Genomic DNA, 15,708 nt, shown 5'->3' on the forward strand with positions numbered 1-15,708 from the left:
ATGGAACTGTAGTAGTGCATTGTCGTTGTTAGGAAAGATCCATAGGAAGATGGACTCCACAACCCCTCCCTCCTCTCATGTGCGAATTTACCAACTTCCTCTGTCACCTCACCACCACCACCTTCTTCCCCTGCTCCGTCGAATTCTTCAACTACGCCTACTCAGACTACTGACACCCCAGTGCCTTCATCCCCTTCAACCCCTTCAACTCTAGCTCCTCAGTCTCCTCCACCGCCAGCCCCTGCTGCTCCTCCTCCATCCCCGCCAGCTTCACCCCCACCCGTATTAACACCACCTCCAACCTCACTGCCACCTTCTCCGCCAACCACCATCAACTTCACCACCGCCATCGCTACCAGCATGACCCCCACCATCTGCCCCTTTGCCAGATCACCCCCTCCAGTTTTATCTTCGCTGCCACCACCACTAGGAGGCTCTCCTCCGCAAGCATCCCTTACACCTCCGGTGGCATCCCCACCTCCCCCTCGAGCCATTCCACCAACTGCATCTTTACCTCCTCCACCCAATGATCCAGCACCGCCTTCCTCCAATCTAGATCTGGGAAATTCTGGGAAATTTTTACGATCTCTCTGGAATTTAAATTAATTTTAAAATTAAATTAAAAAAAATTAATATTTTAATAAGGTGAAACGGTGCGTTTTGAATTTGACTAACGGCTGTTAAAAATTTTTGACGGCATGGATTTTATTGTCATTTCCATTAACCCAGGGAGTAAATTTTCGAAAAAAAAAACCCAGGGAGTTTTTAAAAAAGGCGCGTTTACCTAAGGATTTTATATACAATTTCCCAAATATATATATATAAACAAGGTTAACTTTCATGATCTCCACCTTAAAGTAAAATATTGAATGGACAAGAGACAATGCACATCCAACTTACTGCACCAAACGTACACCACAATTCACAAAGGAAGAGACGATGCATTCAAGCTCAAGCTAAATTCTGATTCAGTACAAATGTTTAGACAAGTTCATATTGCATTATATATCTTCTACTTACGATGCAAAGTATTTCAAGCTGGATTATTTTCTTTCTTCAAATTTTGACTACAAAATTGATAGCTTGTTCTTTTCTCCTCATTCATATCCCTTCTCCAGCTAGAGGGCAATTACCCTCATGAACAAACACAACAACTCATATGATAAACAGAGGACGGAGGATCAGGTGGCAGGCGCATGAAATGTATTGATCTATAAATAATAGTTTCAAAGAACATACTATACTAGAAATGTGTATAAAAATGCATAAACAAAATCTGAAAGTCGACACACACACACAATTATACTATGAAGAGCATCATCCTAGAAGGAGCTAAGAAGATACGGGGTGAATTATCTAGAATTCTTCACCATACAGAAAAGAAAAACGTAATGATAACTCCAATAACTCGTACAAATTGAACAAGAATGAAAAACAAAATCAAACCCACAACACAAACACAAAGAAAAGAATGGAAGCTTATACATATAACAAAAAGAATAGGAGGAAAATACAATCCCTATCCGTATATATTCGTCTCTTACGTACACAAGAAAGAAATGCACTGCCGCTCTCTCTCACACACGCACCCAAATTCTCAGAAAAAAATCTTAAACAAAAAAAATAAAAAAACTGACCAATCAATCAATGATATGAACCCCAGAGAATTCCCAAGCCCATCAGAGAAGCCCAAACAAGACGGAGAAGCCGAGCACGATGAGCCAGACGATGTGGACAAGAAGGAGGGCCTGGCCCGAGACAGGGCCCTGCTCGCCACTGCCATTGCCGACCTCGCAGTGACCCATCTTGGCGACCGTGGTGCCGGAGCAGGCGGCGTCGGGACAGCCACACCAGTAGGTCATGCCGTCGGTGCCGCAGACCGGGTTGGGCCGGAAACAGTTCACGGGGCAGGACGCGGGCTTGGTCTGGATGCAGTCATCGTAGTTTTTTTCTAAGGATCCAACAACCGAGGCTATGTAGTCTGATCGGACGGTGGGGATGGTGCTAACGGCGAAGATTATGGCGATGGTGATGATGATGAGGAAAGAGCATGTTGGTTTGGGGAATTGGGGGCTCATGGTGGTTGCCTATTCGCAAAGGCGAGAACTTTTAGAAATCGCCCAGACGCTTCGGCTTTGAAAGAAAATCCCCAATTCGTACCCTTATTGAAGCAATTAGGGTTTGGGAATTGGGGAACGAAGCACGGAAGAAGGAATTCAGCAAGAAAGGGGATTTTGATTTTGTGAGGAAAGAATCTCGGTCGTCCAAAGAAGGAAAGGTGTTCTTTCCGTCACACGCTTGGCATCTTTCTTTGGTTAACCGCTGTACAGTTGGGCTTTTATTTTTTATGTTTTTTATTTTTTTGTGTGTATTGGTTGAGGTTTGTTTGCTTTCTTCATCAACTTTGTTTGAAAAAATAAGAGCTCTTTTGCAAAGTGATGAGAGGAAAGTCCTTTGGAGACCCACTGAGAACCCAAACAGCCTACCAACCCAATAAAAAAGAAGGTGGGCCATGAGTATTGAGGCCTCATTAAGCCCAAACCCAATCCGAGACCATCACTCAATTGGGCTCGTCTTGTTAGGCAATAAGCCGCAATACAACAAAAAGATACCGGGTTTCGGAAGCGTCCGCATGCATGAGTTACAGGACCGGAATTACTGCATTTTGTCCGAAATCCGACCGATAACCGTCGGGTGAGCCGAACCCGGACCGATTTGGGAATCTCGTCGAATTGATTTGTTTTAGGTAATGTAATATGACCAATTTTTGTTTTACGTATTTTGGATATTAATTTCAGTTAATTTCTATTGGATTGATGTGAATTGAAGGAAATTGGAGATTAGGGTTTTGGATAGTCCTATTGTGAATTTGAGGTTCTGATTTACACGTTTTAATGTTCAATGAATTGTTAGATGAAGCTGCTAACTCACAACATGCTCTCCTCGAACATCAAAGGCGCGGCCAACGGCTTCCCTCTCCGCATTGAGGTGGAGAAGGCAACAGAGAAGCAAGTGGAGTTAAACGCCGGCTTCCTCCGAAACGTGTTCCCCATAATCGAGTGGAAGGCCCTCGTAGATGCTGCCCAGCTCCCTGAGGTGGCCGACTCGTCCATGCTCGACTCCGACAACTTCTTGAACAAGTTCCACAACGCCCTTCTGGAGCTCCACCTTGAGAAGGACGCGCTCGTTTGTCCCGAGACCGCTCGGCGCTTCCCGGTCAGTCAAGGAATTCCCAATATGCTGCTTCTTGAAGACGAGGTCTGAATCTGGTAAGGTTACTTAATTAAGAGACTTTTGTTTCCTCTTCGTGGTTGTTTTCTGATACGGCTTTTGGCTACACAGACATGATATCCTATATAAGGGGCATCAAAACCATGTCTACTTGTGACTTTATTTGATCACAAAGATAATAGGAATGGTAGTAATAATAACAGTAATATATAAAATCACAATGTATATCTCTTGCAGATTCAGAACAGTTGCGATTACATGCATACAACCGAAATTGATATCCAGAATGTGAAATACCCTACCTATAGTTTTTACCATGCAGATGAGCATCATCTTGATCATTAGAAAATTACCTGATTAGCAATTTCCGTATCAATATCTTCTTTCTACAATGTCTCATGGTCAGGAGCTGTCTAATCTTCTGCTTATGGTTTTCAACCTGCTGTTGTAATTTTTGAAAGATATCTTGAGGAAGCAATTCTACTTGATTAGCAATTTTCCCATCGATATCTTCTTCCTACCATGCCTCATGGTCAGGATCTGTCTAATCTTCTGCTTATGGTTTAATTTTGTATATGGTTTTCAACTTGCTGTTGACATGTTTGAAAGATATCTCGAGGAAGCAATTCTTCTTGATTGGCAATTTCCATGTCGATATCTTCTTTCTACCATGCCTCATGGTCAGAATCTTTTTAATTCTCAGCTTATGGCTTTTTCAACCTGCTGTTGAAATTTTTAAAAGATCTCTCGAGGAAGCAATTATACTAGATTAGCAATTTTCCTGCCGATATCTTCTTTCTACCATGCCTCATGGTCAGGATCTGTCTAATTTCTCTGCTTATGGTTTTCAACTTGCTGTTGAATTTAGGGCGAACAATCTCTCGAGGAAGAAATTATACTTGATTAGCAATTTCCCCGTTGATATCTTCTTTCTACCATGCCTCATGGTCAGGATCTCTCTAATTCTCTGCTTATAGTCTAATTCAACGTCTAATTCTTTCTACCATGCCTCAAGGTTTTCAATATTCCCTCAAATTGTTCATCAAATTTAACAAACCAAGAGTGGTCAAATTTGGGTGTCTGGAATAACTTGAATTTTAAACCAGGCTTCAATATAATCAAAGTAGTAAAGGGAATATCAATATTGGAGAGTTTTCTAAGCTTGGAAGGGTGGTCACCCCAATCTTTTTCAGAAATAATTTTATCAAAATAGACACTATGATAAAGAAGCTTTAGAACCAGTCTGCAACAAAATATTGGTATAATAGGAGAGATCTTTCAAAAGATGTTCAAAAGCCCAATGAAAGCGAGGAGGGAAATAGGAAAGTGCTAATTGGGATGGGTCCTTAATAGAAGCACAATTAATCTCAACAAAAAAATAGGTGTTGGAAATGGGGAACACGAACATAGGCGGATGCTTGCTCGTGTTTAATAAATGGGGTTTTGGGCATCAGTTTCAACAATTTCAAAGGCATTAGTTTCAACAATTTTGAAAACATTATCAATGGAAATACCTAAACAGGGTAGAGTTTTAATCTCCTTGACTAATGAAGTATGAATATCAGTCCAAGGAGGAGGATTACTTTGCAACCTAGGGTTTGCAATATTTCCTCATATCTTTGTAGAAGTCAGCAATGTAATTTAATGACCCGAAAAATCTTTGGAGTTGAGTTTTATCGGTGATAACATCAGGAAATTTATCAGCAAATTGAATAACTCTATCAATGGGACGGACTTGTCCTTAAGAAAGCAGGCTTATACTGGCTATGTCTTATATTCATTGCTATCCTATCCTATCAAAGATGGGCTCTTTGTTAATGTGTTTTCGTGAGTGTTTTATGTTTCCAGGTCTCACCGTCAAAATCGAGATTCTTTTGACTGCTGGCATAGTTATGAAAGTACTCATCTCGATCGCAGAACTGAGAGATATAGGCAGCTCCATCATTTGTGCCATATTGAAAACACACCACACCATGATTGTTGTTTAAGTCATTGGTGACAGGGTCAGACATGCAAAAAGGACCCAACTCATTTTGCATCTGCGAGTGTACCGGGGAGAGCAAGCTCCAATCTAGTGGCTCTGGTGGGACGTAGGACATATTCGAGTCTACCTCCACCTGCAAATCAACCTGATGTTAGAAACATGAACAAACGAGAGAGATAGTTACTTAACTGCGTTTGGAAGATACGAGTTTATTCTGTTGAGCAAGAATTCAGTGTCTTTCTCACCTCGCCCGCCGTTGCTTCGGCCACTGGATTTTTTGCAGTGTACTTAAACTCTGCTTCTTCTTCAGGAGAAGATTTGAGGAGTGAAGTTAAGGGGGTCAAAGGGTTGTAATCTAGTGGATTTTGCAGCATTTGTAGTTCTTCCTCCACTTGCAGATCAACCTGATAAAAGAAACATGAACGAACAAGATTAGTATTTAATTAATTTAACAACTGTTTCAATCTGAAACTCAATTCCTTTCTCACCTCAGTATCTATAACTTGTGCCACTTGATTCTCTGCAGCGGAAGCATTAAAATTGTTGTCACCACCCTCAACAGGTGCTCTAGTGTCAGATTCGGTTCTATCAGAATCTTCAGTATCAAAACACTCATCAATTGTTCGATAATCTTCAGCTTGCTCCGAAGCCACTGCTAGTTTCGACTTTGCTTCTTCAAGAGAAGATTTGGACGAGGTAGAAGATGAAACGGCAGATCCAGGTTTATTCAATTTTGGTCCTTTGACACTCTTTTTATGTTTATCGAATAAACGACAGAGGACAAAGGTGTTCTGCATAAAGTTAATCAACAGAGTGAATCCTTGTTAAGAAAACATGACAAAAGACGAGAGATAGAAAACCAACCTGACCGGGGTTTGTGCCGGGGGCTTTGTGGTACTCGTGCATTACCCAATCGGTCTTTTCGCCCGTTGGCATACGGCCTTTATAGAATACCAGAACCTTTTTCTTTCCGATCAAGCTTGCTTCAGACTTGATTTCCCGATCCTTACCGGTCACTTTCCAGTACCCAGCATTGGTTGCCCTGTTCAACCGATTCCCATTCTGATGCTTCAGGTCCTGTGGTGAGAAGAAGAACCACTCTAGATCCTTCGTCTTTATGCCGGATAAATCTACACTCAAAAGAAACCAAACCCGGCACTATTTTTTGAGAGCACATCATATATATATATATATATAGCCGAAGTACTCTCAATGGTGTATTAATATTGCGACATGTGGTGAAAATTTTTTTTTTTAAAGGATAAACTGATTTTTTAAGGCATAATTTTTGAACCAATTTTTAAGAGTAAACCGATCATTAAATTATTTTAATTAAAGACATTTAATTATATTTCAATAATTTTTCTTCTATGTGATTTCATTAATTTAAACATTTAATACACAATAAGTATTATTAATATCCAAATCAAATAAGGAAATAAATAATACAAATTAAATTATTATTTATTAATACTTTTAGTCACTCTAATATTTTTAATTCATTAGAGAAGACGATTTTTTTTTTTTTCTTTTCGACATGCACTTAATAATAAATAATTTATAAAATAAGAATTATTTTTTTCTAAATAATAAGCCATTGAAAAATAATTTGATTAATAATAGATTATCTACAAAATAATAAGGCCTACAAAATAAAGATCTCTCAATTATTTCGAAATTTTTTTTTTTCTCTCTCAACTCTTCAAATATAACAACCTAAAATCTGAAGTAATTATTTTTCTTAATCTTCAATGTGTATGTTTTTTATTTGAGAAAAAACTACAACTTCAAGAATTAAATTATTATTATTATTATTATTATTATTTTTTTTTTCACTCTTCAACAAGAATGACACAACTCTCTCAAAATAATTATAATTGAGAATTAACTGTATTTGTAGTTTTTTTTTTTTTTTTTTTTTTCTTCAGTTTGATCTTTGATGAAAATTGTAACTTTTGAATTAAGATAATAAATTGTTTGAATTTTTAGTGGGCTAATGGAAGATTATAGTGTGTTTATTTGATTTTTGTGCAAACATTTTCCTACTTTTTCACCACAAAGTATTACAAAAGATCACAAACTTTTGCAGTGAAGTAAAAAAGAAAGGAAAATAAAAAGGAGTCTGGGTGTGTGATAGAAAGAAGAAGAAGAAGACTACCTGGCAAATCCCAGGGTTCCCATTTAAAGAAGTGGACTTCGGGAATAAAGTAAACTTGTTCATCATTCCCGTTGATCTTTGGCCTCAAGAAGCAGTTGATGAGCTCCTCCTCCGTCGGACTAAACCTGAACCCCGGTGGCAGATTCAAAGACAACACGCCCATCACGCGCGCACACAAACTCTCTTCTTTTTTTTTTTTCTTTTTTTTTTAAAAAAAAAAAATTCAATGCGGAAAAAAAAGGGAATGCACACAAAATATCTTCTTTTTTTTTTTCTCAGTAAAACAAGGGATGAGGCGATGAGGGAATGAGGAGGTGTTTAGTTTAGTTGGTATGAGCAAAAGAGAGTGAGGAAGAAAGCAGAGAAAGCGCGATGGACAGACAGCAAGCAGTTGATCCCTCTTATTTTATATGAAAAAATAAAAAAAAAGTTGGTCCCACACTCCTACTATAACTTCTTAGAGAAGTTTGCATTTCTATCTTCTTTGGGAAGCTTGTTCTTATGAGACTTATTTCAACTCAAAAAAATTTCAACTTTATTCAAATATTTTTTTAACCAAACTAATAAAAATTATTAATAAAAAAAATTGAAAAATTATATATATATATGTTAGGGTGACTCAGCCACTCTTATGAACCCTAAGTGATTTTTCCCATACCGCGCATGTTATAAAGGTTGGCTGAACCACTCTCAAAATCGCCAAGCCACCTCAAAATTTGTTTTGGTTAATATTATTTTTTGTAATATAATTTTTTTATAATTATATTTATTCTTATTTAAACTACTCAAACATAATCTCAATTTTTTTTTCTTAATATTTACAATTTTGAGTTGACTTCAAATTGGTCATTTGAACTCTAAATTTGGTGAATTGACCCCTTAAGTAGTCAATTTTTATTTATTTATTTTTTATTTTATGAAGAGAGCATTTGGAGTTTTATTCCAATCGATTCTTGGGAGAAGTGCAATCTCATATACTAGACAATTATTAGGCCAAGTTAGATGTGGGAAATAATCATAAAAAATCATTATATATGCAAGATTTAGTGGATTTAGTGGTTTGGATTATATTTTATAAATCTAATGATATATGTATACAATAAACCAAAATTTGTACCATGAAATGAAAAGGCTATTAGTCAACCGTGTAATGAAACACAATCCAAATTTCTCTTTAAATTTCTATGATCTATATATATATATATATATATTTCTCTATCTTTTTTCGTCCTATGTTTTATTGATTATTTATTCTACTTATTGATTTCAGGATTGAGAGAGAGAGTATTTATTTAGTTTGTAGAATTCTTTGAACTCAGTTGCATAAAGTTGTCTTGGGAATTTATTCGAATATCATAGACGACCACCTTCGTGAGAAAAAGTTCTAATTTTAGAGTAACCAAATACCACAGGACGAACTACCATAACTAACTACAACGGATACTCTCCATGCATACCCACCATGAAAGGCGCAGAAGCAAACTTTGCTGTCCGTACGAAAAAGTCACACACCAGATTTTGGCCACAAACCCCATGATTGGCCAGGCTAACATGCTCTTGCAGAACCAGCAATGACTCCTAAATATTCTGCACCTCATGGCTATATTACCTTCTCACCTCCTCCTCTTGTCCCTCATCAGCCTCAAACATCCTTATTCATCATACAAAGGTCTTTCAGTTCACCCCATCCACCTCCATAACTCGCCCACCCTTCCCACAAACTTCATCAATCAATGGGAGGCTGTGCGGGCAAGCCCAAGGATTCTGGAGTCCAGCAGGAGCCACTCCCTGCTGAGGGCTCTGCCCCCGACAAGAAGGCGGCAGCGGCCGAGGGCGAGACTGTTGCTCTAGTATGCATTGCATAACATAACATTACATTCTGTCCCACTAGACCATTATCTTGGTTACTCCTGATAAGGCTTCATTGTTTCTTTCTTTTTACTGATATGTGATTGCAGGATAGCAGCAATGGAGGTGAGATACAGACTACAACGGCCGACACTGTGGTAGACCCCCCCGCTTCCGCAGGGATCAGTGATAGAGTGCACAAACCAGAAGATTCCGCGGAGGCCGGTGAAGAGCTTGCCAAGAAAACAGAGGACAAAGTTGACGCCCCCACTGTCAATGAATCAAAGGACAAAGTTGAGGCTGGTAATGAGATCCAAGAGCTGGCAAAGGAGGGGCAAGTTGAGGCCGAGGCTGACAAACCAGATGCTGCTCCAGGCTCAGAGGATAAAATTGAGGCACTTCTTGCCAATGCATGATAAAAGAATAAAGAAATATACCTGCAGCAGAGATGGATGTATCACGGTGATGATGGTTGCCTGACTTGAGCCTGGTTTTTTTGGAACTCATGTATCAACACCTGAAAGTTTACTTTTATTTATGTTACCAAATAATTTTTTGCTATATCCCTACTAAACCATTTTTCTGGTTTTTAGGAATCAAATATGTTATTCAAAAGATTAGGCAAATATATCATCCCTTTCCTCCAGATCACTTTTTTGGCACAATAGACATACAGAAGAAGTTATCTTCTGATGAGAAGAAAAAAAACACAAGAAAAAGAAAGAGAAAAATGATGAGATGAGACCAAGAATCTGAACAAGTTTCATGAATATCTTGGATGGAATCTCACATCATTCTTTCATAAACAGTACCATAAGTCGTGTTAAGTCATTGGTTATCTCAAAAGCTTAAATTGATAGAAAATGATTGATTTAATCATTTAATTAATATTCTAACAGATCGCATGTAGAATCACACATTAGTTTTTGACAATAAAATTCTATGTAGTTTTTTGTGTCAGTTGAAAGTGGATAAATAATAGTGAGGTCAATTCCCACTCACCATAACCTTCTACACATGAAGATACTTGACATGTATGGCATCAATAGTGCTATATCAGAATTCAGTATGACCCTAATTCTTTAGAATTACCCCTAGGCCCAACACTTGAGCAGATTCAATAAGATATTAGCCCTAGGCCTTCCAGATGAAGGCAGCATTCAGAGAAACATTTTGTATTTGAACATCTTATAGATTAGCCTACCATTCCAATCTAATGGACTAAAACTCATCTCACACTCTACGCACATTACCACATAACCATATAGTTATTATTGTAATTTAATTCACTTAAATATTCTCAGAATTGAATAAATGCTGCAATCTAATAGCTGAAAACAATGTGGATGGAAGGCAACAACCACCATCGCCATAATTAAGTTTGTACAGCAAGAAGATTGTAACCTCCGGCCCATGCCCTATGGGGTCCCCTACCTCTTATGGTTGAAAGTATCTTTCTATAACTTTTTGTGGATACATTTTGTAGTACCATTCCTATCTCTCTCTCTCTCTGATCTGGTGAAGATTTCAATATATTCATCATCAGCCTCACCCTCATCCCACCTAAGGCAGTAGCTAGTGCGTTTTCCATGCAAGGGATAAGAATTCGTAACATTTTATTTCTGAAAAATAAAATGACAAGATTGAGAATTGTAGGACCAGATCTAAAAATTCAATTGGTAGCCAACATAGTAAGTTGGATCAAGTTTTTCAACAATCACAGGTCAAATTCAAAATACTACGAAATAATACATGTTAGTCACTAGCTGAAGTCCAGCTCCCTAGTCCCTACCATTACCTCCAACAGATCGAAGAACAGGTGAGAATGGTCATCATCCGGTTACAGTGGTATAGGACATCCTTTATATATATATATGTGGATAGGGCAGGGTACAGGGCTCATTAGGTTGGCAAATCCCCTTGGAGTGTGGTCCTTTTGTCAATGTTCCACCATGGTCTAAAATATTTATTGTATACTAAGATAAATCACTAAATCCAGTGGTCATAATAGATCTGTTACAGGTGCCAGCTGAGTTATTCAGTTCAATCGCCATTGTAAGGTCAGCTATCATCTGTATCACCATAGGAAACCTGATAACTCACCTAAAGAGAGCCTTAAATTCCACTCTTTCCTGCATATATGTCTAAATTCAATACCATACTCTTTAGTACCCTGCTAGGTGACAATCCAAACCATAACCTGAACATGATCCAAGAGAAATAGCAAAATGAACAGAGAACTCTGATGCATTTTAAATTTTCAAATTGATGACATTGAGCAAGAAAGTACTCCTTCATTTCCAATATTTCTAATCAGGTCTGTTCAGAAACCGAGTAAATCTCTATTAAAGTACATGGAATCAGATTTTATTGGATTACTAGGCAAAACATATATGTGGAATCAGTTTTTTCTAAGGAAAAAATAAAAAAGATTACATGGGGCTTTGCTTGGTGTTTATTAAGCAGGTTTTTCTAAGGGTCCTGTATAATAAGCCCTCAGCCAATCAATCCATCCTATTGTCCACTGAAAAGGGGCCAACTTAGTGATCATCGCAAAGGTATGAAAGCTAGTGATTTTAGCATCTCAACCTTTTTCTTTTAATATGCTGCAATAGATGCACCACTGGTTATAAGCCAAGCTATTTCAAAGTACTCCAGAATTCGCAAGGGATATCTGAATGGATGGGATAGTATTCATCTCCTAATTAAAAACAAAAAGAAAAGATCGCTCATATGGTTCTGAGCCGTCTGGCAAAAGCCACCCACCAGAATTCTATGTATAAAAATAGCACGACAAGAAGTAGGGACAAATATTCTGCACAAAACATTACCCTATAACTTGATTAATGACAGTAATAAATAGCATTTACACCCGTAGATGAAATTTTCAACTTCCAAACATTTAGATGACATTATGGAGAACACAAGAACAAAGAGAGAGAAGAATTAAACCCCTCCATAATCAATGTCATGTATAGGTAGGCTTAGCTGACGTAGGAGTAGCCTCGTCGGTAGTTCCCTCTTCACCCTTTGCCTCATCCTTCACAGCCAACATGACAAGAACCACCAATAATGGATAAGCAACTGTAGTGAGGCACCAATTCACAATCAATTGGGACATGAATGATACATTGTGTGTATCAACTTGCCAAGCAACCGCTGCTCCAGCACTCTGCACTCCCTTATAAAACCCAGTATACCTGCAATACAAGAACAAAAATAAAATTAGCTTCATAGACGATGCTCAATAATAATAACATGCCATAGATACATGACTCATCATATCCATTACCTGCTAAGGATTTCAGAATCATTCGCCAAGGCTCCAATCACCCAGTAAACCATGCTTTGGAACATGGCATCCAGCAATCCATAACTAAAATACAAGACGAATGGCCCTGCATAATCAGCACCCGAGTCCTTAAAATCCAACAAGTTCTCCAGCGTGTGACTGCGCGAGTACCGGAGCTGGTTGGCAAAACCACCAGCCCAAATAGCAGTCCCAAGGACCCCAACCACAGAAATCCCAACAAACCCCCTCATCCTCCTGCTCTGAAAACTGAAGTCCATTATGTACCCAATCCCAACCGAGCCCAACATCTGCGCTCCCCAGTAGAACACGTTGTTCAACCCTCTAGTCCTCAAATTGAACAACGCCCCATTAACGTTATTGAACTGGTATGTGTAGAAAAAGTTGCTGGACCAAGCGGCAGGCACTATGAGCAGCATCTTCCAGTTCAGAAACAACTTGAAAATCTCAATCGACTCTGTCCTAACGTTGGAGTATTTGATGTTACTACACCGAGTCCCATCATTACGAATCACCTTACTGGGTGGCAAAATCGCCAAAGAAAGAGCCGCCCCGACCGCCATGAAGGCCATGAAACCGATATAGGTGCCATCGTTGACCGAAGCGGCTTCGCCGCGATGATAGTTGAGAATGAAAGGAATAAGGCCGCCAATGACGCCACCCATGTTGAATACACTCCAGAAGAGCGAGATATACGTCCCTTTACGGTGTGTTGGAGGGTAAGAGGTCATGATAGCGCCCTGTGCGGCCCAGAGGAGGCCCGCGCCGACGCCCAACAGCGCACCGGCGACAATGGCGAAGTCCTGGTGCTTGTGGTGATTGTAGTAGAGGAAAGAGCCGGCGTAGAGGACGTAGGTGGAGCAGGCGGAGACAAGGGTGAGCCGCGGGCCCAGGATGTTGTAAATACCTCCGCCGAGAACGCCGAAGACCGCGAAGGTGGCGTAGAGCGCGGTGTTGGCGTTGTTGGCGACCGAGTGGTCGACCTGGCCGCCACCGCCCATGCCGGCGAGCGCGTTGAACATGCCGGGACAACAGAAGCATACGAGGCCTATGAGGGACACCTGGACGAAGGGCGAGTTGTACCTGAACGTGGATTTGGTGGGGATGGCGGCCATTTCTTCATCTCCCTCCAAACCCATCAAAGATTGCTTAAAATGGCGGAGGCTTCGAAACTGGTAAGACACAGAGAATTGGGGATCAGAGAGAGAGAGGGGTCTCTGACTCTGGGTGTTTGAGGGAAACGAGAATTGAAGCTCTGAATGTATAGGGGAGGCGTTTGGAGTCAAGTCGTGGATAGGTAACAACTGTTTGATTTACTAAGATTAGCAAAGGAAAATGTTTTTTTACGATAATATAAAAGAGAGAGACAACCAAACGGGGAACAGATAGACAGTTGGTTACAACTTAGTTGCCATGGTTTGTGATTCCTTTGTACTTTGTTTATTATACCTTAAAATAGGAAGATGATTCTCTCCATTTCCCCTATAATTTAGATATGGGCAGCAATATTTACCCGTATATATGCAATACGGGTGGATAACACGCCGGGCCTCTCACTAGTGGCAGGTGTTTGGGTAGCTCGAATAGTTGGAGTAGGTACGGGTTTTACTTATTCTCTTTCATTAACTACTTGTATTGTATGTAATAAAGACAATTATTAACCGATAAAATTATTAAGAGAAATTGACAAGCTAGATTCTTTGTTAATTATAAATGTCACGTTAAGTTATAAATAATTTTATAATATAAATTATATAAACTCTAACCCTGCTTAGAAGTTAAACTATCTTATTAGTTTTCAAAAGATAGCTCAATCAATTAAAAATTATATCTCATTAAGCATAAATCTTTCATTCTAACTAGGTGACATATTTGTGTTGGCGCAATCTTACGCTAGAGAGGAAATATATTATTTGGCCTTTTGCCTAAGTAGCACAATCTTCTTTTCAAGTGATGCCTAGCTAGCTGGTTTGCCGTGTAAAAAGTCTGAATCTCAGTGCATAAACAAACAAAGCCATCCAATGGATCTTTAGGCAAGATTTTTCATGTGGATAGGGACCTGCTATGGCCCACCAATTGGACTAATTAACAATTTGTGTGGGTCTGGTCCAAGATTCTGTTTCACCTTTATCTTTTTGGTTGTATTTGTTTCAAAGTGACGGCCGGCCAGACGGTCGCAAAATATAGCGTCACGTGAATTTTTATTTATTCTCATTCTGAAACAATATATATAAAAAAAATAAAAAAATAAAAAAATAAAAACGAAGGAAGAACAATAAGTAACACACAATCCAACTAAAAAACGACGTAGTTTAGCAAGACAGAAGTACAGCACCATGTATAGCGGACACTCCGAAGCAAAGAGTATAATCCAGGCAGCAAGCCATTCATTCATGAGCTATCCGGTCTCTGGTTGTCAGTTGTCTGTATATTTTTTTTAAATGCGGAGGCGACCATCACAGTGGTTATTCTACTTTAAGTATGATTAACTTACCTGTTAGAAATTAATGACAAAAACGGTAGAAATTGCAAATAATCCATTGTTCGACTCAGCTTAATCAGAACATTAATAAATAAAATTTTGAATAATTTACACTAATCAGACATAAAAATTCTCATTCATATAGAATAGACTTGATGAATGTTTTGGCATTGCTTCTGTGTTAAAAGAATCTCAATGGTCATTTGAAAGCTCCGTCTCACATAATACCAAATTAATTTTCTATCAATATGATAATGAAATGCCAAGCGCGGCAGCAACTTACAATCTCCTAATGACTACGTACAAAACTATTTGGCAATTTAAAGATAAGCAAGTGTTGACAACCGCAAGAGAACATTGCTAAAATTTTTTTTTAAAAAAAAAAGAAAAAAGAAAAGAAAAGAAATGGTCCTAAGAGGAATAATTTGGAGCATGATCTTATCATTACCACTCTCGCATGCAGCAAAGTCTACTAGTTAGACTTGGTCCACGTTGTGCACGCGCGAAGAGTAATAGTTACGACCTCGAAATTGGTACAAGTTTCATACAAACATAATTAAAATGAGTTGAATTAAAATTGATTTATATAATTTTATATATAATCTAAATAGTTTTATGACTGCTTCTCACAACTCTAAGCTTCGCATGCCGCAAATCTTATTAGTTAGACTTGGACACGTTGTGTATGCGAAGAT

General features: G+C 38.8%; 6 protein-coding genes across 6 annotated transcripts; 2 read left to right on the forward strand and 4 right to left on the reverse strand.

The window, feature by feature from the left end:
- Positions 1–218: 218 nt before the first annotated feature.
- LOC132167518 (glycine-rich cell wall structural protein 1.0-like) lies at positions 219–945 on the reverse strand. The gene is made up of 2 exons (XM_059578519.1): positions 901–945; positions 219–590 (listed from the first exon to the last, which is right to left on the reverse strand). Exons 1-2 carry the CDS (start codon positions 943–945, stop codon positions 219–221), a joined length of 417 nt encoding a protein of 138 aa, XP_059434502.1.
- Positions 946–1,462: 517 nt separating this feature from the next.
- On the reverse strand, positions 1,463–2,313 carry LOC132166976 (uncharacterized). Its single transcript, XM_059577854.1, has one exon. It carries the CDS (start codon positions 2,076–2,078, stop codon positions 1,680–1,682), a length of 399 nt encoding a protein of 132 aa, XP_059433837.1. The 5' UTR covers positions 2,079–2,313; the 3' UTR covers positions 1,463–1,679.
- A 333-nt stretch (positions 2,314–2,646) lies between these two features.
- On the forward strand, positions 2,647–3,307 carry LOC132167746 (multifunctional methyltransferase subunit TRM112 homolog B-like). Its single transcript, XM_059578771.1, has 2 exons — positions 2,647–2,746; positions 2,914–3,307. The coding sequence occupies exon 2, from the start codon at positions 2,914–2,916 to the stop codon at positions 3,262–3,264; it is 351 nt and encodes a 116-aa protein (XP_059434754.1). The 5' UTR covers positions 2,647–2,746; the 3' UTR covers positions 3,265–3,307.
- Positions 3,308–3,422: 115 nt separating this feature from the next.
- On the reverse strand, positions 3,423–7,552 carry LOC132167744 (NAC domain-containing protein 14-like). The gene is made up of 5 exons (XM_059578769.1): positions 7,374–7,552; positions 6,080–6,345; positions 5,704–6,006; positions 5,461–5,619; positions 3,423–5,360 (listed from the first exon to the last, which is right to left on the reverse strand). The coding sequence occupies exons 1-5, from the start codon at positions 7,534–7,536 to the stop codon at positions 5,046–5,048; spliced, it is 1,206 nt and encodes a 401-aa protein (XP_059434752.1). The 5' UTR covers positions 7,537–7,552; the 3' UTR covers positions 3,423–5,045.
- Positions 7,553–8,712: 1,160 nt separating this feature from the next.
- Positions 8,713–12,226, forward strand: LOC132165227 (uncharacterized). The gene is made up of 2 exons (XM_059575713.1): positions 8,713–9,223; positions 9,332–12,226. The coding sequence occupies exons 1-2, from the start codon at positions 9,107–9,109 to the stop codon at positions 9,635–9,637; spliced, it is 423 nt and encodes a 140-aa protein (XP_059431696.1). The 5' UTR covers positions 8,713–9,106; the 3' UTR covers positions 9,638–12,226.
- Positions 11,893–13,860, reverse strand: LOC132165216 (UNC93-like protein 1). The gene is made up of 2 exons (XM_059575706.1): positions 12,514–13,860; positions 11,893–12,421 (listed from the first exon to the last, which is right to left on the reverse strand). The coding sequence occupies exons 1-2, from the start codon at positions 13,668–13,670 to the stop codon at positions 12,190–12,192; spliced, it is 1,389 nt and encodes a 462-aa protein (XP_059431689.1). The 5' UTR covers positions 13,671–13,860; the 3' UTR covers positions 11,893–12,189.
- Between the last annotated feature and the right edge of the window lie 1,848 nt (positions 13,861–15,708).

Source organism: Corylus avellana, chromosome ca1 (assembly GCF_901000735.1).
Source record: "Corylus avellana chromosome ca1, CavTom2PMs-1.0".
Lineage (NCBI taxonomy): Eukaryota > Viridiplantae > Streptophyta > Magnoliopsida > Fagales > Betulaceae > Corylus > Corylus avellana.

Excerpts from the sequence above, each read along its gene's own strand:
- LOC132167518 (XM_059578519.1), bottom strand. The coding sequence starts at position 945 with ATGCATCGTCTCTTCCTTTGTGAATTGTGGTGTACGTTTGGTGCA. Across the intron at positions 591-900 it reads TGTGGTGTACGTTTGGTGCA|AGAGATCGTAAAAATTTCCC; the intron begins GTAAGTTGGATG and ends TTTAAATTCCAG.
- LOC132166976 (XM_059577854.1), bottom strand. The coding sequence starts at position 2,078 with ATGAGCCCCCAATTCCCCAAACCAACATGCTCTTTCCTCATCATCATC.
- LOC132167746 (XM_059578771.1), top strand. The coding sequence starts at position 2,914 with ATGAAGCTGCTAACTCACAACATGCTCTCCTCGAACATCAAAGGCGCG.
- LOC132167744 (XM_059578769.1), bottom strand. The coding sequence starts at position 7,536 with ATGGGCGTGTTGTCTTTGAATCTGCCACCGGGGTTCAGGTTTAGTCCG. Across the intron at positions 6,346-7,373 it reads GGAACCCTGGGATTTGCCAG|ATTTATCCGGCATAAAGACG; the intron begins GTAGTCTTCTTC and ends TTTTGAGTGTAG. Across the intron at positions 5,361-5,460 it reads CCGAAGCAACGGCGGGCGAG|GTTGATTTGCAGGTGGAGGT; the intron begins GTGAGAAAGACA and ends TTCTAACATCAG.
- LOC132165227 (XM_059575713.1), top strand. The coding sequence starts at position 9,107 with ATGGGAGGCTGTGCGGGCAAGCCCAAGGATTCTGGAGTCCAGCAGGAG. Across the intron at positions 9,224-9,331 it reads AGGGCGAGACTGTTGCTCTA|GATAGCAGCAATGGAGGTGA; the intron begins GTATGCATTGCA and ends ATGTGATTGCAG.
- LOC132165216 (XM_059575706.1), bottom strand. The coding sequence starts at position 13,670 with ATGGGTTTGGAGGGAGATGAAGAAATGGCCGCCATCCCCACCAAATCC. Across the intron at positions 12,422-12,513 it reads GATTCTGAAATCCTTAGCAG|GTATACTGGGTTTTATAAGG; the intron begins GTAATGGATATG and ends CTTGTATTGCAG.